Source organism: Ascaphus truei, chromosome 8 (assembly GCF_040206685.1).
Source record: "Ascaphus truei isolate aAscTru1 chromosome 8, aAscTru1.hap1, whole genome shotgun sequence".
Classification (NCBI taxonomy): domain Eukaryota; kingdom Metazoa; phylum Chordata; class Amphibia; order Anura; family Ascaphidae; genus Ascaphus; species Ascaphus truei.
In genome coordinates this window covers 22,767,466-22,792,661 of record NC_134490.1, presented here as the reverse complement: position 1 = coordinate 22,792,661, position 25,196 = coordinate 22,767,466, and the positions used below count along the sequence as shown (strand labels likewise).

The following is a 25,196-nucleotide window of genomic DNA, read 5'->3' as shown; positions in this document are numbered from 1 at the left end:
AATAGGATTTTTTTCAACAAGCCAAGGTCACCTAGAGGAGAAACTGGCTCAGTGCAGTAGATGCACTTGCATTCGACCTATGCTCTGTTAAGAACATTTTCCAAATAAAGGAAATACTTGTGTAATTTGCAGCCATATGATTAGACAAAGAAATTGAATTGCTGTGTCTCCTATAAACTAGCTGGCCTTTTCCCGACCTCCAGCTTCCAATATGTTCTATAAAGAAGAGGAACATTGAGCATGCACGGGCACTCACCATTAGCAACATATTGTTATTAACCTTTGTCATAATACAAGCTGTTTAGACGTGAATGTCTACTTGAGAAAAGTGCAATAACTAACATTGGAGAACTCGCAAAGCATGCTACTGTTAAGGTTCACAAACTAAACTCAGGAAAGAATACACAATATGACGTGTGTAAGGCCGAGCTCAGACTGGCTGCTACGTCCGGTCGCTTTTGTGCGCGCCTCCGCCGCATGCTCCTGCAGCCCAGCGATCTGTGCTCAAACTGCGGGAGTTGGGTGGCGGGGGGGGGGGGGGGGGCGTAACGAACACGTCACGCAGCTGGTTCGCCTTTATTGGCTGAACCAGCTCACTTGATGCGACTGCAGCCTCAAATTTCAATTTGGGTTGTGACGGCAAAATGTCACAGCGTCAACGCTGTAGTTTGCTGCCACAAGCAGTTTTTAGTGTGACAACTGTCATCCACTAGCCTCAAGAAGTGACGGTCGTGTGCGCGCACGTCGCGTTGCATCCTGTCTGATCTGGGCCTAAGAAACCCAGACAATGCTATTTTACATCAGTATTTGTTGGAAGTATTAAGATGCTTGATAGAAACTGTTACAATGTAGGATGAAAAAGGAAAGTAAAAGCATTTTGTAACCTAATAACCTAAAAGGATATTTTCGGGCTATATTAATCTTCATTTATATTTTTTCTTAAACAATGGCTGATATTGTGCAAAAGCACAATATTACTCTGGCAATCTTCGCCAGAATACATCAAACTCGGCTCACTTCTTGAAGGTTATCAACAATATATTCCAGCCTTCTAACCATCAACAACCAAGTAATATCATTAAGGCCGTGCCTATAGTGCCGTCGACGGCGACACGGCGGGTGACGTCGCCGTTGCCACCGGCGAAAGTTATGTTTCGCCGGGTCGCGGGATTCCGGCAATTTGATTTGTTCAAGGGCCGTCACGTGACAGCCCATGAAAAATCAAATTTTGCCGGCTTCCAGTTTCCGCGACGGCGACGTCACTTTGTCGCCGTCACGCGCACTATAAGCGCACGCAGCGGCGGCAATGTATTTGTTTTCGGGTGACGTCGCCGACACTATAAGCGCGGCCTTAAGAGGGATATTAGTCTGACAAATCCCACTGACATTGCAAATGCATTCAATGATTACTTTGTGGGGTGTGCCACTAACTTATTAGCAAAACGCAACTCAAACTACAAACATGAACTTCATTCTGAGTACCCTTATAGCCCCACCCCCTCCCAACACTGCACACAATTTTCAATTTATCCCAGTATCTGAAGAGGAGATTACACAAGCGCTCCTCAAATTAAAACTAAACTGCCAATGTGGACCTGATTTTCTGCAATCTAAGTTCGTAAGACTTGGTGCCCCAGCCATTGCCAAAACAATTGCTTCCATAGTAAACTCTATTCTGTCTGCAGGCCATATCCCTAAGACCTGGAAAACTGCCAGAGTTGTCCCAATCTTCAAAAGTGGGGACAAAACCACTCTCTCAAACTACAGGCCAATCTCTCTTCTCCCAATACTATCCAAAGTCATGGGAAAATGTGTTCACTCCCAATTAAGTGATTACTATACTAAGACAAATTTCCCTAGCCAATTCCAATCTGTCTTTCGCCCCAAACACTCCACCGTAACTACCCTGATAAAAGTTTGCAATGAGATCCAGTGTGGAATGGAACTGGGACAACTCACTGGTGCAATATTCCTAGATTTTGCAAAGGCTTTTGATACTGTTGTTCGTGTTATCCTGCTTAACAAACTCCAGTGCTCTGGAATAAGGAAGCTTGCTTTAAACTGGTTTCATTCCTACCTATCAGGTAAATCCCAACATGTGTCTCTCTCGGGCTTTAACTCCAACCCCTTGGATATCACCTGTGGTGTCACAGAAGGCTCTCTCCTGGGGCCCCTACTGTTCTCGGTGTTCATCAATGATGTTCCTACAGCTTGTCAGGGAGCTTCAATACACATGTATGCAGAGGACACAATCTTATATGCACACAGCCCTAGCCTCTCCGACCTTGAACACATACTTTGGTCTGACTTTTTGAGAAATGGAAATTGGATTTCCCAAAACAAACTGTTTTTAAACACTGACAAAGGCTGTAACAATGGTATTTGGGACCAAGGCTACATTTTTAAAGCTTCCAGCAACTGAGCTCCAGATCAGAACCATGGCTAATACCACCCTAACCCCTGTCACTAGTTTTAAATACTTGGGCATATGATTTGACTCCCATTTAATATTTGGGATGCACATTGATGCCCTGACACCCAAATCCTATGCCAAACTAGGTGTACTTTATAGGAACAAATCATCCCTAAATCTGCTGGTCAGAAAGTGTATCGCACAGTAGTAGCTAATGCCAATTATCGACTATGGTGACATAGTATACGGCTCGGCATTCAATATGCCGTTGTGTTCTCCAATGCAACTACAACACACATCACTGCGAAATGCTCAAAGAACTAGATTGGTCATCACTCTAGTCTAGGAGCAAAGTTCACCTTTCCTGTCTTGCCTTCAAATACTTTCTGGGCAAGCTACCCGTCTCCCCTGAACAAGCTCCTCACCCCTACCACATTCAGCACTTATCTGAGATCTGACTCCAAAAGACTGTTCATGGTCTCACGGTTCAGCAAAATGTCCGGCCGCTCCTCCTCCTCTTACCGTGCACCCCAAAACTTGAACAATCTACCGGAGACTCTCACATCCACCACCAGTCTAAGTTCTTTCAAAACTAAAGCGGTCTCACATTTTAGACACACCTCTGTTACATTCTGATTTCATAATACCCTGCTAAGACTTATGTACAATTTTTTTCCCCTATTGAAACAACATAAGCCCACCCCTGTCGGAAATCAGCTTCTAGGTTGACAGTTCTGACATAGAAAAAAAACTCCTAAAAAATACGTTTAAATCCTTGCCTCAATATTTTAACGGACACCTAACTTTCTTTCTCTAACACTTGGACACACGTGAGTCATATCAATAGAGTCAGGCGATTATGACGGATATAACATGACTAATTTTGACTGTCCTGCTCCTAAAGGAGTGACAAATGGATATCTGTCCTTGGCACCTCTTACCCATGTAGTGTGTGGTCTTATTGCATGCGTCTCCTTGCAACGATTAGAGATATCTGAACGTTATACTTTAGGATAGGGGTTATCACTGGATATCCTAATTTATTTTATAAATTCACTCTTTAGTAGAATAGTTTCACACTCCCTGAACCTTTCAGAACACCCCAGAGAATGCCTTTGAAAGTACCTCTAAAAGTGTCCTGTTTACTTGGGTGTCAGAGGGGCCATTAATGAATCCCATCTCTGGCAAACAGATGCCCTTTCCTGCAGATTCCATCAGTCCTAAAACTAGGCTTGGACAAGGGTTTAACAAGCCATAAAACATTTCTTTGTATTTAAAAAAAAATTTTTTAAACGGTAACCACATTAACCCCTGAAGCATCAGCTTGATTAAAATATATAATATGATATCATGACACCCAAGTTCAAATTTGTCAGAGTTTTTAGGAAGGGTTCAATGAATGTATTATTCAAAATGGAATCCCATTGTTTGTCTTATTACACTTTACCTTCGAATTATCTCCCATATAATCATGTCTTCGGATCACCATCATTGATCACATCTTAAAAATGTCATCAAAAGTGCTGTTCAGGAAATGATTCAAAACACCAAATTAAGACTTTTATAAAGCTTTAATTCATAGTGATTTTTGCTGACATCTTGGTAATGTATGGAGATCGTTTTGTTTTTCCTATCCCAGGACGTAGCTGGAATGTGGGACACTTAGGGCAGACAGATGGCTGTACAATCGAATTGCATAACATTTTATCAAGGAAGTCGGTCATAGTAGAAACATTTTATGTAGGGTCTGTTTTCAATACACTCCTTAGCATACTGTATTTGCTACTGTTGTTTTAATTGGTAGTAGTGCATTTTATAGCAATGTCTGTTTATACTGTGTTTCATATATACTGTAGCAGAAAAGTTTATTTCATTATAATGTTGGTCCGATAACTCAAAAAAAACTGCGTTTCTCTGGCCAGATTACCCTTATAGGTTAAGATTCAGAGAAGCACAAAAATCCCCTTCTCGGCAATATGCAAATAGAAGATTGCTTTGAAATGTTGTGGTTAAGGCCGCGCTTATAGTGCGCACGACGGCGACGTGACGGATCATGTCACCCGTTTCCGTCACCGGTAGCAAAACTTGTATTTCGCTTTCTGGCGACGTCGCGGGTGACCAGGTCTTTGATTGGTTCAGAGGCTGTCACATGTGGCAACAGCCTCTGAAAAATCAAATTTGACCAGCTTCAAGAATTCGCGTCGCTCCCGTTGCTCTGTCGCGTCGCGCTTAACTATAAATGCACGCAACAGCGGCAATACATTTGTTTTGTTGCTGTCCTGCAACATTTTTAGAGCAAGAGTGGGGGGGCGTGGCTATTAGGGGAGGGGGCGTGTCATTGGCTGAATAGGGGCTGTGTGTGTGTCTGTCCATTTTCTCTCTACCCCCTTCCCTCCTCTCTCTCTGTCTCTCTCCCTCTCTCCCCCCATTGCTCTCTCTCTGTCTCTCTCTCTGTCTCTCTCTCTGTCTCTCTCTGTCTCTGTCTCTCTCTCTGTCTCTCTCTCTGTCTCTCTCTCTGTCTCTCTCCCTCTCTCCCCCCATTTCTCTGTCTCTCTCCCTCTCTCCCCCCGGTTGCTCTCTCTCCCCCCCCCCCATTGCTCTCTCTCTCTCTCCCCCTTCCCCCCTCTCTAGCCCCCTTCCCTCCTCTCTCTCCCTTTCCTCCTCTCGTTTCTCTCCCCCCTTGCTCTTCCTTCCCCTCTCTCCTTTCTCTCTCCTTTCTCCCCCCTCTCTCCTTTCTCCCCCCTCTCTCCTTTCTCCCCCCTCTCTCCTTTCTCCCCCTCTCTCCTTTCTCCCCCTCTCTCCTTTCTCCCCCCTCTCTCCTTTCTCCCCCCTCTCTCCTTTCTCCCCCTTCTCTCCTTTCTCCCCCTTTCTCCCCCCTTCTCTCCTTTCTCCCCCTTCTCTCCTTTCTCCCCCTTCTCTCCTTTCTCCCCCCTTCTCTCCTTTCTCTCTCCTTTCTCCCCCTTCTCTCCTTTCTCCCCCCTTCTCTCCTTTCTCTCCCCTTCTCTCCTTTCTCCCCCCCTTCTCTCCTTTCTCCCCCTCTTTTCTCCTTCCCCCCCCCCTTCTCTCCTTTCTCCCCCCTTCTCTCCTTTCTCCCCCCTTCTCTCCTTTCTCTCTACTTTCTCCCCCCTTCTCTCCTTTCTCCCCCCTTCTCTCCTTTCTCCCCCCTTCTCTCCTTTCTCCCCCCCTTCTCTCCTTTCTCCCCCCCTTCTCTCCTTTCTCCCCCCTTCTCTCCTTTCTCCCCCTTCTCTCCTTCCCCCCTCACTTTGTTTGCCCCCCCCCACACCACTTTGTTTGCCCCCCCACACCACATTGTTTGCCCCCCCCCCACACCACTTTGTTTGCCCCCCCCCACACCACACCAGTCCGTTTTGCCCCCCCACACACCAGTCCATTTTGCCCCCCCACACACCAGTCCGTTTTGCCCCCCCCCCCCCTACACCACACCAGTCCGTTTTGCCCCCATGTTTGTGTTTGGTGTAGTGACAGGGCATTACAACACGCCCTCTCTCTTCCCATTGGTCAGAGCAGGGTCACGTGACCCTGCTCTGAGCCTAAAAGTATCTCTCCATTGTCTCCTCAAGCACAAAGCTTGGGAGAGCGTGCGGGCACGCGCATGAGCACCCACGCACAGCGCGAACGTGAACGTGAGGATTCCCATTCAGAGGTAAGCGCGCCAAGCGATTAGCGAGCTCAGTGCCAGCGGGGACTCAGCCTAAGGCTGCGTCCATAGATGGACCAGCCGTGCTGAGGCGTGCGGACGCTCCGCGCTGAGCCCCTGCATCCTCAATGAGGATGCCTTGAGAGGGGGCTCACGCGAGCGTCCGCAGGCGTGCTCAGGCGTTGGAGGTTTCAGCCGAGCGCCAAGCTGTTTTTCAGCGCGCTGTCGGCTGAAAACCTCCAATCACTGCACAGCAGCGTCAACGTCACGGCGCCGTGACGTCGGCGCCGTGACATTGACGTCAGTGCGTCGCGTGCGATTGGCCCAGCGACGTCACTGCCCTGCCTCCAACCGGCTCCCTTCGCACACGCTGGCTCGCCTGCAAGTCCGTGCAATCTATGGCCCGGGCCTAAGGCAAAGGCTAAGGCCCTGCTGCCTCAGACCACGTGCCCGCACTGCAGACAGGCGGCGCATGGAGAGGCACTTGACCGCTATCTGCGGTCTGTAGGGAGCGGAGACGTGGCCAAAACGGGTCGGGTGGGCGTGGCAATGACATCGGGGGGCGGGGCCATCACACTGTCTGGCATGGGGTTCTCTCCCCCGCCTCCCCCCCTGTGCATCTGCAGACACTATAGGGGTTAATCTGCTGTGCCCCTCTTCTTCATCCAGCGCCTTCCCTCCCCTTCATTTAGGGGGGAGGGAGTCTTCCCTCTGGTCTCTGTCTCGGCTCACACAGTTTGAGGAGAGCTTCCCTCTGTCTCGGCTCAAACAGTATGAGGAGAGAGTCTGTGGGAGGGAGCAGGGGCGCTCCCTTGGTGCTGCACAGTTCATTTGGAAGGCAAATTGCTGCTCCCCGAAGCCTCCTCTCCTCATTGGCTCACTGCCACAACATGTGACGCGTCGCCGCTCGGGATTACAATTCTCTTGCATCCCCTGGCGGCTGACGCGTCACAGCGTGTAGTGAGCCCTGCAGGGAGGAGGGACTGGGACCCGCTCGGGAGGATACAAGCAGATGGTTAGTAGCGCACACGCGGTCGCGCCGGACGCAGCGGGACCAAAGCCTTAGGATCGAGAAGAGGAGCTTTGGCTATCCATGCTCCCATTGTAACACCGCAGTAATATAAAGATACAAATGCATGTCTTGCACAGTTTTGTAGCCAGGGGTCAGACAAGTTTGTTTCTTGTACTATTTATGTACAGCGGCTAATCCTTTTTGTGTGAATGTGCCCTGCTGTTCTTGGAAACATTTTTAAAGCGGAGGACAAAAATCCCTGAAATAAACCAGCACTTCTATTTTAAAGATATACTCCGTCTTCGGCAGTGATTGCCGTGTGACAGTTATCAAGTACCATTAATTTTTTAATATTTCAATCTGCCAGCCTATTCTATCACTCAACAGATACATTGCTCTTCTCATATTCTTTGAACTTTTTGAGCAATATTAAAAACCTCCCGTGTCACCTCCGGCTTCCTCTGCTTTTTGGTCTATGCAGGTCAATATGCTCAAGCCCAAGGTGGACCTTGCTCTCAAATCAGAGCTAAAGGTAGAATTTCTGCCATGTTCTGCATTAAAAGAATAGCTGCCTTTTTGTCATTATAATGGTTAAGTAATAAAACAGAAATATTTTAAAAAAAATTAAAGCTTTGACGCATTGAAAAAAAACAGCGATGATTGATGGTCTACTCATCAATTCTATAATGCTTGATAAATAGCCATTATTTGCCTGATACCTTGTAATACTTACAACTGAAAAACTGGTCAATAGCTGTCTTACTATATGTGTGTAATTATATTTTATATAGCTCCAACATAGTACATAATGCCTTAAAAAATTACAATACTGGGGGGGGGGGGGGGTGGTAGGTAGTACAAGCAATGGGGATTAGTGTATTAAATTATAACATAAGGCAACAAGGGACCCTGCTCCGAGGAGCTTACAATCGGAGTGGTATCATTTAAGACAGAGTATGTGTAAAAAGGGAATTCAAAACAATTGCATCTGGGGTCTGTAGTGTAGGTCTGAATTATTTAAAGAGGTGCTTCTCCTAAAAGGGATATTTGAGCTGGGCTTAAAAAATGGGATATTGATGATGAATATTAAGTGGAAGAGAGTTTGGTAGATATGTAGGTAGGGATAAGTGAAAAAGATTTAAGATGTGAGACGGCAATAGAGGTAAAGGTGCAAAGATGAGAAATCCTTGAGTTGGGCGTAGTTAAAAACATTTTGAGTTAGAAACATTTTGATAACTCGCTAACACGATATTACTTGGGATTCTGGGAATTTTAGTCCAGCGGAAAAAAACAAGTAGGGTGGGCGCCCACAATAATAAGTGCACTAATCAGTGCTAACCAGTGTTTGAATATGTGACCAAAAAATAATAGTAACAATTCAAAACACATGTGAAAATGTAAATGATATAGTAACATAAAATATGCTATATCTAGTGAATAAGTGATGAAAGTGCCAAAGGAATAATATAAAAATAAATGCAGCTCAAACAACCCTTTGATGTATGGGCCAGGAAATTCACACAGCAGAATACGTGAACAGTAGTAGGGAAGCGCAGATCTCAAAATATTATATGTAAAAAAATAAGAGACAACATAGTGCAAATTAAGTCTTTAAACCAAATGTTGGTAGTAAATGCAGAGGTTTCTCGCGAATGCAGACTCATGTGGTTCTAATGATAAAGATGCATTTCAAAAAAATTGTTTTTGACTGGACTCAGATGAACTCAGATGTGATGGTGTGAATGGTGTAGGAGGGCTTCTACTTGGATGCAGGGACTTCACTCCGGTGGTATCATTCATGATAGGATATAAGTAGAGAGAGCCAACAATAGTGCAATATAGTAATGATATAACAATCTTTATTTGCACTATGTTGTCTTTTATTTTTTAACTTATAATATTTTGAAATCTGCGCTCCCCTACTTCTGTTCACGAATTTTAGTCCATCGCCTGCATATGATTAAAGAACCTTAGGATAAAGACATCCCAGATTTCCGTTGAGCTCACATGTTTTCATTGACCACTTTGCGCATGTAGGCTCAAATGTTGGAGACCGGTTGAGTTTAAGCTTATAAGTAGAGTTCACAAATCTCAACTACTGTACTAAAGGCTTGTAAATGGCTGTGTGGAATGTGATCTTGGAGTTCATAATGTGGATCTCGTATATTTATTTATAGAGTAAGGAATTATGTGTTTTTTTGGATTAGCAAACATATTTGAAGGAGGGGATGTCAGAAGGTCTATGTATAATGTAAGGTGAGTTGTGTTATCAAGCTTTTTGTTTACACAGGTCCTGCGATTTAGAAATAAAGAGGTACATATTATACTGGTTAATATGTAAAAGCTTCTATTGGGCAGACATAGGAGGAAAATTAACCAGAGCTCTTCATCTTCCCTTTACATGAATTGGGGGAAAATAACCTTTTTTATGGAGGTGAAAAGGCAGCTAAGTATCTCTGTCAGGGCAAGTTGGCCAGTATTGCCAGTCTTCATAAAGGAGAGATGATGAAACCAATAAGCGCATCGCACCCTTCACTTTCAGTCATAATAAAGATGCCCTGTTTTGCATTGACGTTCTCTCTAAATTTCCATTCATTACTTAATATCCAATTCCCCAAACCTCGGCTTTCCATAAGTGTACCATTCAAATTTCTATTCGTTGGCTACCACCAGTGCTAGAAACCTCCGGTTTCCATAATCAAATAAACCTCTGGAAACTTGGCAGCTTCAGTGCTTTAAAAAAAAAATATATGTGTGTATATATATATATATATATATATATATATATATATATATATATATATATATTGTGTAAAACACCTTCATGAATATCAATTTTAATCATCCATGAAGAATTTGCCAATGGCAATTTCAGTAGTAAGCAACAGTGCCCACGCACTTCTTCTGCAACAAACATTTGCAAGGTAATTCCGCATGCTGCGATGCGTGCAACCTTCTGAACTCCCCCCCTCAACCCCTCCCACCATAGACATGAAATGGGGGTTGCACGATCAGCTGCTTTGCAGCATATTCAGTCACCTCCTTAGAGAGATGCATGTACCATTAACAAATCATTATGACGCCTGATACATTAAGCGTTTATGTTCAGAACAGTCCTCCTGAAAATATACTGCTTGAATATTAAGTATTGAGCATGACAGCAGACTTCCAGCCAACTGGAGGAATGTGGAGAATAAGCCTCCTTGGAACAAGCTGGAAGTGTATAGATCTACTTATTAATTTTTAAGGTGGTAACATTTAACTCCCTGAAAACATGAAGTCCATAACCCTTTGTTAGCTGAATCTGCTTCCGTGATGGGTATACTAAATCATGTGTCATTGCTACGCTGGGTTTGCTTAAATCTCTTTTATTGATGCATACATACAGTATTACAGCCCCTCCGGTGCTGAAGAGGTTCATGGCTGAAACCATGGTTATCAGGGATGGCATCGCAGGTTGGACCGAAAAGATTAACTTTCTGCTTAAATGTTTCAGTCACATCACATTCCCCAGCAGTGCTGCATGTCTGACAGCCGCCTTCCTTTTTTCTCACCACCCTGCATACTTCAAACTGGAAAAGCCTTTTCATACCATGACCTTTCTTTTCTGCACGGAAGCAGATGCCACTCAGACAGGGACATATATTTCCACCTTTATAGGAGCACAATGTATAATTAGGCTGCTTCTCCTGTCATCCTGCTCATACAGAAGAGGCCAGTGGGATTTTGTGTGTGTTTAAACAGTGTCATTAAACAGTCATTGGTATTTTAGTGGTTATTCTTGTCCTGCACAACTTAAACTTTCAATGTTTATAGATACTTTTTGTTTGGTTTTGTTTTATTGTGCTTATGAACAGTACAGTATATATTAAAGTAATATACAAACACAATGGCCAAATAATTTCAGTATCTGGCTGTAAACTCCTATTCAATATGCTGTGAAGAGGCTTCATTGTGCTGTACAAGAGTTCAGCTGCATATACAGGAATAAGGCTTCACAACATTGTATAATGGCCATAGAAAATGGTCCATGTTTAATAAACAGTGCTAAGTCATCTTTTGGTTCATTGACGTATGATTTAGCACTACTTTAGACCAAGGTCAAAAAGAGCTGGGATTGAGTATTGCGTCAGATGTCTCAAGCAGGAGCATGCTTATACATACAGTAGATATAGATTGACAGCAGATAATGAGCATCTTCCATTCTCCACGAGTTGGTGTATTCCATTTGATCTTTTGCTTTCTTTCCCAGTTGGTTAATCCCTTAGGATCCCCTGGTTTGTATGCTAGGTGTTTTCGGATCCCTTTGGTGTGTGCTCTGTAGACCTGCCAGGAGGCTCTGTATCCACTCTTCTTTCAGTGAAATGGTACTGTCCTATATTTCCTGAGTCTATCAGAGCACGCACAGCCTCTATTCTAGTATTTTTTTTTTTTAATATTGTGAAACATTCCAACCTCTTTCCCTTACTGTTATTCCCCTACATCATTTAAATATTTTCATTATATCCACCTCTCATTCCTCATTTTTGCATGTTGAGTATGTTGTTTTCCTTATAGGCATTGTAGCAGTGCACAGTTTTAGTTGCTCTATTGGTCCTGGAGAAATGTGACCCGTGTTGTTTTCATAAAGCAAAAAGCGAGTTTTTCACAGATGATTTTGAAACCTCGCGTCTCTCCTACTGAGTTTTGCTGTAATTCCTGTCATTTTATTTGCTCTCTTTTGTGTTACTTCCAGTATGTTGTGCTTGGTATACAGTACCGATAGCTGGACACGACTCAATATAAGGTCGTAACCACAGTTGTAAAATGAGTCTCTTTTGTCATGTTGAATAAAAATCTGCGGACCTTCAGTGTCTTGTAATATTATTTAGCTACTTTTAGGTTTTCAGCGGTAACGCCTATTTTTCTTTGATTTGACCAATCTATAACCTGATAGATATTATTATCCTTTTCCATATTGTGGCTTCTTAACCTTAGTTTGTATCGGTTACTCTTGACCTGGGTAGATAATAGATCTTCTCCATCAGGGAAGTGTCAGATGTTGGTCATCTACAAAAAAGTATGCACCCGATCCATCTGTAATGTCACCAGGTGACCAACCTCTGTATTGAACTAAATTTAAGTGATCACAATATCCTTGTGTGTGTGTGTGTGTGTGTGTGTGTGTGTGTGTGTGTGTGTGTGTGTGTGTGTGTGTGTGTATACATACATACATACACATCCACATACATATTTGTATCCGCAATTTTGGTCTAACAGGAATACAGTTTGCCAGATTATTACCATAATAATATAGATTAGTGAAATATTTATCTTCTCTATAATGACAATTTATAATTTCTTTACCGTGAACCTGGACGTGTGTGTGTGTGTGTGTGTGTGTGTGTGTGTGTGTGTGTGTCATACATCCATTACCCATCTCAACAGGAGTTAGAAAACTTTTTAGAACATTTCCAATCTCCAGTGGAACTTTGACCGTGTTTTCATTTTTCAATGGGCTCTATATTGTGGTTCACATCTACTTCCACATTTTTTTTCTTGCTATTTTTAATTTGTTAACAAATGTTCACCGTATACTGTGTCATTGAAACATATTTCTGATATAATTGTAGATAAGCGTTTGTCTCTCTCTTGGGTTGCATCTACTATTTTGGATTTGATTGTCCAATTTGGAAGCTTCTAATTTCTCCCATCACCTATATAACTTCTTCATAATTAACACCTTCGTTGGCTATTTAGAGCCAACTCTATACAGAGTAAGACTTTATTTACACACATTTTCTATTATTATGCATTATTTTAGATTATATTATTTGAATACACCAACATCTGGATTTAACGGTGGAATCTTTTCTGTATATGTGTGTATATATGAACGATTGGTAAACTAGGAAACTAGTTTTATAAAAAAAAAATGTTTTAAACTTTCATAATATTCTGCTGTTTTTTTTTTTTTGGTTTTGTTTTTTTTTGGGTTTTTTTAGGGTGTTCTTCGTAATTTGTTTCTGTGATGCAATTTAAATGCTTTAAGATTTACTAGTCATTTATCATCCAGTAATATTAAGAATATCTTTTTAGACTTGTTTTCCTAAATGATGCAATCCAATTTCAGATCTGCAGAATGAAATGGTCATAAAATAATGATTTAATAAAGCCCAGCACCTGAACACTTCGTACTGATGGCAATATAGTAAGCCCTGATTTTTGATTAAAAATAAAATATGAAACAAGATGAACTAGGTGTACATTGCTGACAGTGTTATGAAAGAGAAACTTCAGATGTGCACTAAAGTTGAACTTGGACATTTCAAATCTGGTTAAGTTTTTATATTCCGACTGTTTGCAAGGCCCTAAACATAGATTGTAAGCTCTTTGAGGCAGCGACTCGTTTTCCTATTGTTTTATGTCTGAAGCGCTTATTCCCATTGTGTTATAATATTGTCACGTGTATTGTAAAGTGCTATGTACCTGGATGGCACTATATAAAGATATACAGACACTCAGCAATCTCCCCTCGCCCTCCGCCTATCTCTCCCCCCCCCCCCCCCCCCAAAAGCCCAAAGGGGATTTGTTTTGTACCTAATATGAACAGAGGGTAATTTACTTATGAACTGCAGCACTCAGAGCTTCAGTCCCCCCCACCCCCTTATTGCCAAAAGATGACTGTGGCATCGGCCAAAGAGAAAGCTGTGACGTAATCGCACAATTGGCTGTAAACATGAGGCTGACCCCAGTGTCCGTATTGTTTCTCACGGCTGAGACATCTTGTACGGAAATTTCACAATGAAACCTCTCAAGGACCAGGGGATCCCCCTAGCTCAGGAGTGGCCAACTCCAGTCCTCAAGGGTCCACTTTTTGGGGTAGAAGCAGGAGGGATTTTTATTGTCGGCTCACAGCATCTGCATGAGAGCCATATTTCAATCGACAGCCTCATTGTAAGCCCACTTTTGTTTGTGACTAGAGGTAAGCGCCTGGTTTTTTTCTACATTGCTCAAGGGTCCACCAACAGGTCAGGCTTTCAGGATATCCCTGCTTCAGCACAGGATAGCTCTATCATGAGCCACCTGTATTGCAGCAAGGATATCCTGCAAATCGGACCTGGTGGTGTACCCTTGAAGACTGGAGTTGCCCCCCCTGCCCTAGATTGAAGTACTGCGGTTCAGCTATGTGGGATCACTTGTTTCAAAGACTGTAACATAGTGTGTGTGTGTGTGTGTGTGTGTGTGTGTGTGTGTGTGTGTGTGTGTGTGTGTGTGTGTGTGTGTGTGTGTGTGTGTGTGTGTGTGTGTGTGTGTGTGTATCTTCATTGAGTTTTGTTGTTATTATTATTAAACTAGAGGTAAATCTTTAAAAAATAAAAATTCAAAATTCTTCAACTCCTTCAAATAGACTTTTCCCCCTTTCTTGTTATGTTAATTTGTTCATACTTTTTGAAGCTCCCCCTTTTTGATCAGAAAAACTGGAGCGTCTCCAAACGATGTACCCGTTTCATTATTGTAAAGAGACAAATATAAGAATTTAAGAAGCTTTATTTTCATGTGTTCCAGGGACTGACGTTTGAAGAGGTGGAAAACTTCTTTACGTTCCTAAAGAACATCAATGACGTGGACACTGCGCTGAGCTTTTACCACATGGCAGGGGCGTCACTCGACAAAGGTACTCAAATCTCATGTTTTGTGCAGTGTTCATGTTGGGATAAATGATGACGGCTTTGCCGAAAAAATCCTCCGGTTGGCCTTGAGGTGAACCCGTATTAGTTATAATATATTTTAGTTATACACTGGATTATTCACTCACGAACCGCAATTGATTTAATTAGTGACGGTGTTCTCCACTCCAGTCTTCGTCTCTTCCCCCCCTCCCCCCCCACCGCCCCAACAGGTCAGGTTTTAAGGATGTCTCTGCTTCAGCCCAGGTGGTTCAATCAGTCCCTGCTTCAGCACAGCTGGATCAATCAGCTGCTTGAGACAGCTGTGCTGAAGCTGGGATATCATTAACTGGAGAAGCCTTGCATTAGTGAATAAACCGCTTTTATATCCGAGAGCAGTCGATATTGTTTCAGATGCGTTTATTCCACCAGCACTTTTGCAGTGAAATCCTTGCAGTATATTTCTGGCCCGCAGAGAGGAAAAATGAGCAGTGCTATATGACCCAGTTATAAATAGCGCAGATGAGGCACAGAAAGATAAATGGGTTGCCCAGGATCATACAATATGGATGTAAATGGATCACCAGACTATAATTGAACCTGTACATTTTGAGTATTCAACGGCAACGCCTCGATCATTACATCAGCCTCCCCCCTATTAGGAAGATGATTGTGTTTGGCTCTTCGGTAAATTTTGCATGTTCTGTATACGTAGGGTTGTGAAAAAAATGTTTCCTGATGCATGAACATAAGTCACAAATGTGGTGGTTAATTGCGTAGCACAAACCACTGTAGCACTGTGTAGCACTTTACAGAGCTAATATACAAGCCCTAATACAAATAAGGATACAGGATCACTATATATGAAGAGCATTATCTTTGTATCAGACCAGACCCTACATGTATAGTGATATTGTCACCTAATCAGGCTCATATAATGTTAAACTTTATTTACATTTATAGGTTTGACTAGACAACTGAAACATTGTCAAGACATTTGCTGATCCTTGATGTTGAGCTTAAGACATTTTTCTCTGGTCCAGTACTGAAGGAGGTTGTGCGGCAGCTTTTCCTCTTTTTCTTTAATAGGTTTATGAGCTTGGTAACCTATGGCTGTGCATTTCACATTTATGCATATCCAGTGCTATATAAAGAAAAAAAAGTGTTTACCAAGGGGGTAATCTGCTTTGAGGCCATGTGAATACCTCTGCTAGTAAGTGGAGGTCTATGAAACTTCAGTGATGATGCAGTTCACATCCGGTGTTTAAACCATCTTCCTAATGAAAGCATCATTTAAAAGTAGCACCCTATCGCAAACCATTGTTAGCCCCACTATTGCTGGTCTGTGTTGTGAATGCCAACTGCCCTGAAAACCATGTCCGTAAAGAAATAAAATTGGCTTCAAATATTTGATAGCGACATGGCTTGTGATGCTGCTGGAAATATGTAGTTATAATCCGGGATGATGAAACTTGGAGAATTTATAGTTATAGCACCTAAAGAATAATGATCTTTTACGGGGAAGCTATGTATAGTTATACTCTGCATTGATCTATTTAGCAGCTTTTACTTGGGCACGTTTAAAATAACAGCTGTTTTAAATCACTGAAGATATTTTTTGTTATAAGGATAACATCTATGTAGAGGAAATATTACTACAAGTAGCCAAGGATTTAAAAGTGTCAGATTTATTTGGTATCCAATAGCCCTGTAAGAGACATGTGCAGAGGTACAGGCATACCCCGCATTAACGTACGCAGTGGGACCGGAGCATGTATGTAAAGCGAAAATGTACTTAAAGTGAAGCACTACCTTTTCCCACTTATCGATGCATGTACTGTACTGTACAAATGCGTTATTTACATCAGTTATATATGTGCATAACTGATGTTAATAACGCATTTGTAACAGGCTCCATAGTCTCCCCGCTTGCGCACAGCTTCGGTACAGGTAGGGAGCCAGTATTGCTGTTCAAGACGTGATGACAGGCGCATGCGTGAGCTGCCGTTTGCCTATTGGGCGATATGTACTTACTCGCGAGTGTAGTTAAAGTGAGTGTACTTAAAGCGGGGTATGCCTTTACTGTACAACCAGGGAGACATATTTGGGGAGTATAAACCATGGCTTTTATTCAGCTTGTAGCGGTTTAAAAGCACACAAAAATAAACAAACAGCCTATCCCTTTATTAGGGCTAACTCACCTTTCCAGTCCCTGTCTGCAGGGCTAGGAGGATTGGACTTTGAGGTCACTGGTTGGCAAGAGACCTAAGAAGGTACCTGTAAGCAGGGGGCTCTTTATGTCAGTCTCTGGGTTGTTTCCATTGGCGGGCCACCCTCTGGCGGGTTCCAGGGTCCGCTGTGCCCTGGAATAGAAGTTCTGGTTTCAGGTATCTTGCTGGCAGCACAGTCACTCTGTTCTCAAGAGATCCCCTCCTGCAGTTCAAACAGGAGACTTTTCTACCTCTCTACCTATCTGATGAGCCAGGTGGAGACTGGTTAATTGTCTATTGCTGCAATTAACCAGTTCCCTGCTGGGTTCTTAAGACCAATACATGATTTCTATTGAAGCCCTTTTTTGTGCCCTGTCACAAGCCCTTTAACCTGATGTAGAACATTGATTGATATATATATATATATATATATATATATATATATATATATATATATATATATATATTAGATTTGATTTTAAATGTAAAGGGAAATTGCTGATATGGCCCTTGCTGTTTGTTTGCTTTACAGACTTGTTTTTACGCATCTTCATAAGAGTAGAGCAAAAGTGTAAAGTACTATTCATTAACTTGTGAAAAGGTTTTTATTTGAAATAAGTAAGCCTTCTGACTATTTGGCCGTTTAAATGTAATTGGAGTCAAATACATATTTCTCCCATTAAGATACAGTACTGTACTGTGCTTATTCTGCTATAAGAGAGGCTTGCTTAGTATTCTATGGCTACGTTGCAAATCAAGTTTCTGAATGCAAAACGATCTGCCAGTGACTTGAATTCTCCTGAGTCAAGTTGCATATCCCTTGTTATCATGGGTCTCCAACACAAATTCATTTCAGAGCAGTTCTATTTAGGAACTACTCTGACGACGTGCTGTGAAACGCGTAAGGGTGGCTTTTATATTTCTGTACCATGCTGTCTGTCGATCATTAAAGGATTTTTTCATTAAGTACCTTGCTGTAGCCCCGATTCTGCCTTTCTCATTGCACGGCTGTGCTCCGTTCATCCTGCTCCTCCTGGGATCATCAGTCTATTTAGGAGCTAGAGGGATTACACAAATATATTGTACTTTAATTTTATTGGTCTTGGAGGATACTGCATTCTTCAGCATCTATAAAAAAACTTTTATCAGACAGACCTAAAACCTTGGCTGCTGAGTGGCCAATAACCCTCTAGTACAGGAGTGGCCAACTCCAGTCCTCAAGGGCCACCAACAGGTCAGGTTTTAAGGATGTCCCTGCTTCAGCACAGGTAGCCCATTCAGTAGCTCAGTCTCCAACTGAGCCACTGATTGAGCCACCTGTGCTGAATCAGGGATATCCTGAAAACTTGACCTGTTGATGGCCCTTGAGGACTGGAGTTGGCCACTCCTGTACTAGAAACCTTTTCATTCTCTTTTTTTTTTTTGTTTTTTTTTGAGGGGTGGGAGAGTTCAGAAGGACTGTAGGATTTCTGGAACCACCATGAGTAATGTTACTAAAGAGAAAAACCTGACGAGAGAAAATAGTCACGTTAAACACTCGTTGTCACAAAGATTACAAAAAGCAGCATTAATATCAACGTTTATGCTGTGACATTCGTACAATGATCATTTATCCATCTGTTTAGCATCAGCCGGTTTTCTGTCTCCCCCACAGACACATTATAGTACCCATAAATAACACTGATGTCTTGGCAACATAAAATGTTCAAGGAGAGAAAGCAGAGAAGAGGCGTGTGAAAAATATCAATGGTCTGTCCCCAAGAAACATATTTTTTATGTTTTGAACAATGGTCCTTTCCTGTGACTCTTGTGGGGGATTGTCACCCAGACATGGGCAGCCACAACAGAAGAAACTAGTGTTGGACCGGGTCCTAAAAATTTTTTTTAAAACGGGTATCCGGAGGATTTGGCGCCTTGTACCTGGCGGGTACCCGGCTTCCCGGTTTTTCACTTACCTGGGGGTGGAGGAAACTTACCTGGGGTGGAGGAAGCCCGCGGCGACATCTGAACAGGTAAACAGAGGTGCAGGGTTGTGGGGCAGCATCAGCGGTCAGTGTGGAGCCCGCGCGGGATCTGCAGGACTCCATACTGCACTGTGAGCTGGGACAGCCGGCTGTCCAATAGGAAAGCTTCTTCGCCTGCTCCGGTCACATGGTCCCAGCTCACCGTGCAGTATGGAGTCCTGCAGCTCCCGCACGGGCTCCACATGACTGTGATGCTGCCCCACCGCCCCCACACCTCTGCTTACCTGTTCAGATGTCCGCGCGGGCTTCCAGCAGGTAAGCAAGAAATACTTATCAACTACCCTGACATTACCCGGATAACTGGCGCCAGGTACACTTTCCAGCTGCCGGGTCCGGGTAATTTCCGGGTAGCTGAAAAGCCGCCGGGTGGTACCCGGTACATCACTAGAAGAAACGATCTCAATAGCAGTGACTGGTAATAGAACAAGCAAGGGGCTAAGAAGTGGTGCAGTAGAAAGGATCTGTACGCAGAGGTCCGGGCAGGGCCCAAGCGACAAGAAAGGTTGTACTGGACAAGAACGCAAGGCACCAATAATGGCTGTCGGAGAAATGATTAGGCAGATATGATCACTCATCCCACCGTTTTAATTACAGTTCTTGCTAAGCACCTGTAAATGACCACTCTCTCCCTCCATTAGTTATGGCAGGAAGTTGGCAACTGGACAGGTTAAGCACAAGCTGGAGCAATCTTGCAGAGAGCTACAGCAGCCCGGTCAGTGATTTATTGTTCTGCCAGCTGGTCTGTGGTCAGGAAGGGACTGTCCAAAAAACAGCACCAGATGTGTGGTACTATGGCTTGTATTCAAACTAAAAAGGTGATAGTCCACCTTTTTTAGTTTGAAATCAAGCCTTGGTAGCACACACATGGTCCTGCATTAACAGACAATATTCTATGCCACTAAAACTTGAGAGATGTCACGGAGTAGGCCATGCCCTCCTCTCATGTTTTAACCTCTTACATGGAGGGAGCATGCATGATTAGAATAACATCATCGTGGAATAAGATTAAATCGAGAATACGGAGATCTGACAAGCACTTGATTTCCCAGTTAAATGTATATTTTATGTTTTGATTAACCCTTTCCGTGCCGGAAGAGTCGAGCATCAGAGTGCCACAGCCCTTCTGGCAGGTCACGACCCTGGGATCTCTCTTCCGTAACCTCACCATGGTGACAAACGGAATAGGAGTGGTGAAGGTCACTAAGGTCGTTGGCCCTTGCGACATTCTGTCACTAGGGCATCCAATCGGTTAATGAAGTTGGTTACATTAATACCTTAATTAAAAATGTTTTTTTATTTTTATTATGCATGGGGGGAGACTGGCCCATTAGTAAAAATTGTAAGCCTTGATTGGATCTGTGATAAAACTAATAATCCATGGGATAAACCCAATGGGGATAAGAAATACTATAACAAAATCCAAAAATGTTATGAAATATATAAAGTTATCAGAAAAAGCGAGGAAAAGAGCTTCTTGGGTGACTTAAATAGTACTTACCTGGCTTCAATTTGTGTAATTAAGTAAATTTTGTTAACGGATCAACTTTGCTGCGTACATAATTTCATTTTTCACATGGTTTTTATGGTGCGACTAACCCAGTATAGGTTAAATTCAATAGAAAATGTATTTAATCTTTTGCCTACCACAGTAATATTTGGTGAATGTCACTTGATTTATCTTTGACCTTGTCCACTAAAATATGTTTTTCTATTCTGGTGCAAAAGGGAGAACTTGAATCATGAAATCACTAAGTGTGATGTATGTATGTCTTTATATAGCGCCATTAGTGTACATAGCGCTTCACAGCAGTAATACACATTACAAGCATATAAATAACAAATAATACAAATAACACATAATGGGAGGAAGTGCTTCAGGCATAAAAGTAACATTTAGATAAAGGCGTCCCTGCTCCGAAGAGTTTACAATCTAATTGGGAAGTAGAAAGAACATACAGAGACAGTAGGAGGGCGTTCTGGTAAGTGTGTCTGCAAGGGGCCAAGGTTTATGTATGAGGTGTAAAGTATCAGCAATGGAGCTACTCATATGCTTCGTTAAAGCTGCAGTTCAAGCATTATCCTACATGTATGTTTTTATTTTTAATAAATCAGTTCTGTTCTATGAGACAATACTTATAGCATTTAAAGTTTGTGTGTGTGTGTGTGTGTGTGTGTGTGTGTGTGTGTGTGTGTTTCTAATGTTGGAAGCATTTCTAAAGTGACAGCCCCCCTTCCCCTTCTGTTAGGCTCTGGCTCTTGAGCCCCACCCTCTCTCTAGCAGTGCACCAATTGTATCTAGTAACTGCCCAGTCAATCAAATTCCAGGACTACATTGCCCAGAATGCTGTGCAAGAACTGACTTAAATAACCCGGAGCAAGCGATCGATTTACAGGAGAACGGATCGATCTGCAGCTTAGCTAATCACTTGTCAGTGTGCAGATTGTATTGATGCACATATTGAATGGGAAAAAAATATATTTTTTTAAACGGCAGATTGAACTGCAGCTTTAAGCAGGTGGGTTTAAAGGTGGATAGAGAGGGAGGATGCTAGTACGGATATTGAGATGAAGGGCATTCCAGAGGTGTGGAGATGTGGGGCAGTCAGTGAGAAAGGTTTAAGCGGGAGAGGGCTTTAGATACAAAAGGGGTAGAGAGAAGACATCCTTGAGCAGAACGCAAGAGTCGGTATGGTGTATAGCAAGAAAATGCCCCCTCCTTTCTCCTGCTGTGCTCCTTTGCTTCCTTCGTGGAATTCTTCCTCCTAGCAAGAAATTAGGGCTCAGATGTAAGGAGGGGCATAAGAGTGTAAAGCTTTAAAAGTGAGGAGGAGAATTGAGTGTGAGATGCGGGATTTGATAGGAAGCCAGGAGGGGGATTTCATGAGGGGAGACACTGAGACAGATTTAGGAAAGAGTAGAGTGATTCTGGCAGCAGCATTTAGGATAGATTGAAGGAGAGGCAGGAAGGCGGGACAGCAGGAGGTTACAGTAGTCGAGACGGGAGAGAATGAGGGGCTGTGTCAGAGTTTTAGCAGTCGAGCAACAGAGGAAAGGGCGTATCTTAGTTATATTGCATAGGAAAAAAAACGACAATTTTAGCTAACTTTTGAATGTGAGAGGCGACTGTGAGAGATCATATGATGTGATTCAAACTCTGGAGCAGTGGTTTCCAACTTTTTTTTTTTTGTTAAGGATCCCTGTGTGAAATTCTGAGGAAGCCCAACTGGCTGTAACGCGCCTGAGATAAGATGCATTGTAAATTCTTCTGTATTTGGTACAATTTTAAAACGACCTGAAAATTACAGAGAACCCTTGAGGGATGCCGGGGAACCCATGGGTTCCTAGGAACCCTGGTTGAAAAATACTGCATTAACACATTAACCCTCGGGCACTTATAGTGGTAAGAGAAAATCAAGTGTCCCAAAACAAAGAATAAGAAATCGGGAAGTGGCAACTTGATTGTGTCACGGTTCTGTAATGATGAAAGCTCATTACCCGTCACATGACATTTCCAGTATATGGATTCTCATCATGATCTATCACTGTGTCCTGTTTAATTGTAAATATATCTGGTAATTATGTTATCATAACACTTAATTATATCCAAACAAGAAAGTGGGAATTGAATGATTAGGTGTAGATTAACTCTTTTGTGTGCCGCAAGACATATTAAGACATATTAAGTGGCATCCTTGTAGCCTTATGCTCATTTGTAGGGGAGATGACGTCCAATCTCACTCAGCTGAGATCGTGATCAGAATGGAAGAGGGCAACTTCCTTGTCTTCCGATGTCGGGGTGGATAGGGGTCATATGATCAGTACACTGGCAGTCACATGACTCTGAAGCTGGAAGATTCCCACAATATTGCAAGCTGTGTTTCCCAGACAAGAATAATTGTTTGGTGGACACAATATGGCCTCTTGCGTCCAATACACAACTACAATACAGGCAGTCCTCTATTAGCCAACGGAATCCGTTCTGGAATAACACATTCCGGCATCGAAAAACGGCCCATAGGGTTGCGTTGGATATGCCATTCGTTGTAAAGTGAAACGTTGGATAACGAGGACTACCTGTATCAGGGTAAAACTTTGCGGATTTCTATTTGGTTTACGCTGGTGGCGTTTATGTTTGATTTTATCATGTTGATTGTATCAGCGGGTTGCCAGAGCTCGGTATAAAGAGAACCTCCAATTTGGGTAAAATCAAATTGGTTTTGAAGGGGATTTCTGCTTTAAACCCCTTATGCTGCTTTATGAAATAGATTGGATAAGAATAGTAAAAATCATGGTGTGTGTGTAATTTTATTGGAAGAAAATACTGTCCGTCTTTCATGTAGCCTATTAAACATACCAAAACCCATTAATTCATTTCAATCCTAGTAGGGACGTCCCCGTTAGGTCCTTGAACCGTGACAGCTAAGGTTTGCCTATTATTATTTTTCCCAAAAGAGTTTCAAGTCCATTGAACCCAAGGTTTTGCCTCATTGGGCAGAGAGAGCATGAGAAATTACTCGTCGAAAGCTTCCACTGCTGCTTGCCAAGCTCCGGCTTACGTCCAAAGAAATAAAAAGGAGTATTTTTTTATTTTTTTTTCTAAACCTCACGGCATAAATTATGAAGTCACTGCAATGGATGTAGAAGCTCTGGCACGCATCCTTACCCAGGACACTCAAGGGAAAAGAGGAAAATCTCATCTTGGCTGACAATAGGTTTTTTAATTTATAGCTGAAAATACTGCAGTATCACAGTTCCATTAGATGGGAAGAAAGATGTGGCCATAAAACAAAGCATAATCAAAAACTCTTGCACATAAAATACGTTTGTTAAACATTTTGTAAAGCACACATGACTTTTCAGCCATAACAATAAGTTATAGGTAGAGTCCCACTTGGATCACAAAAAATTGTACAGGTGTATCTAACGTTTCTGTTTTTGGTGCCGTGACTATTCCGATTGCGGCTCGGGAGGATTAACCCAGCGGGAGGGGGGCCCAGTTGAAAGGTATGGACGCCCTGCAGCGCCTTTGCGGTTGCAACCTCCCCCAGCGCCATGGAGATCTGATCGCGGTACTGAAAACAGCAACCTTTGTTCCTTCTGTATGTAGACAACAGGCCATCATAATCGGATATCTTGAAGTTGAAACTTTATTAACACAGCAATGTTATACTCCTAATTCTTTCGTTTGTTCCATTTTCTGAGCCAGAATGAAGTAATTTTGAGCTCTGGGAAGACTCTGGTTCTTGAGATATGTGCTGTAGGCCATGGGTGCTCAACTCCAATCTTCAAGCCCCCCAAAAAGTCAGGTTTTCAGGATATCCCGGCTTCAGCACAGGTGGCTCAATGCCTGAGCCACCTGTGCTGAAAACCTGACTCTTTTGGGGAGGCTTGAGGATTGGAGTTGAGCACCCATGCTGTAGGTCATCAAGATCAACCATAAGAAAGTGACGAGTCTGTATTCCAAAGATGAGGTTTTCTGTTGGCTCATTGGAACCAGGCTTACCTGGTGGCTGAAAAGGTCAAATCATTTTTTTTTTAAAAAGGGCGCCGTCTTTGTCTTTCTCTTAATGTTTTCAGTCCTCACATTGTCTATGCACAAAATGGATGGGTGGAAGGGCAGAATCAGTTTAATACTGTAACATCACACAAAGGGGAGGAGAAGCTAAAGACGTTTTCCGTTTATGTTGAAAAGAATGAACGTTCGACTGCTATAAGCAGTTTTGTATTTAAATATTTTTAAGTCATCAGTTCCTGTGTGCTAACCCCTTTAACATGTAATTTGTCTTCATTGTATTTGGAACAATGGTTGCTGAATAAATTGACTGTCTGGTAATGTCTCCTTGATTGACTGATAAAGATATGTTTTTCTCTTAATTAAAGTTCCCTTATCCCAATGAATGTTAATAGAAGATCTTCATGTTCCTTCAAACCCTCCTCAATCGGAGCATTACCTACAGTGTTAGGCCTCGTTTATAGTTTTATGTATGTCTGTCTTAATTTATATAGCGCCATTAATGTACATAGCGCTTCACAGTAGTAATACACGTGACAATCATATATATAACAAATAATACAAATGACACATAATGGGAAGAAGTGCATCAGGCATAAAAGTAACATTTAGGAAGAGGAGTCCCTGCTCCGAAGAGCTTACAATCTAATTGGTATGTAGGAAGGACATACAGAGACAGTAGGAGAGCATGCTGGTAAGTGTGTCTGCAAGGGGTGAA

At 42.6% G+C, this 25,196-nt stretch overlaps 1 protein-coding gene across 4 annotated transcripts in view; it reads left to right on the top strand.

Annotated features, from left to right (window-relative positions):
* The window catches only part of MICU1 (mitochondrial calcium uptake 1), a 170,132-nt gene that overhangs the window by 130,324 nt on the left and 14,612 nt on the right, over positions 1 to 25,196 (top strand). For all 4 annotated transcript variants that reach the window (XM_075610785.1, XM_075610784.1, XM_075610783.1 and 1 more), the window contains one exon: positions 14,632 to 14,740. In XM_075610785.1, the coding sequence (XP_075466900.1) occupies positions 14,632 to 14,740 (109 nt within the window). The remainder of the gene's footprint in view (positions 1 to 14,631; positions 14,741 to 25,196) is intronic.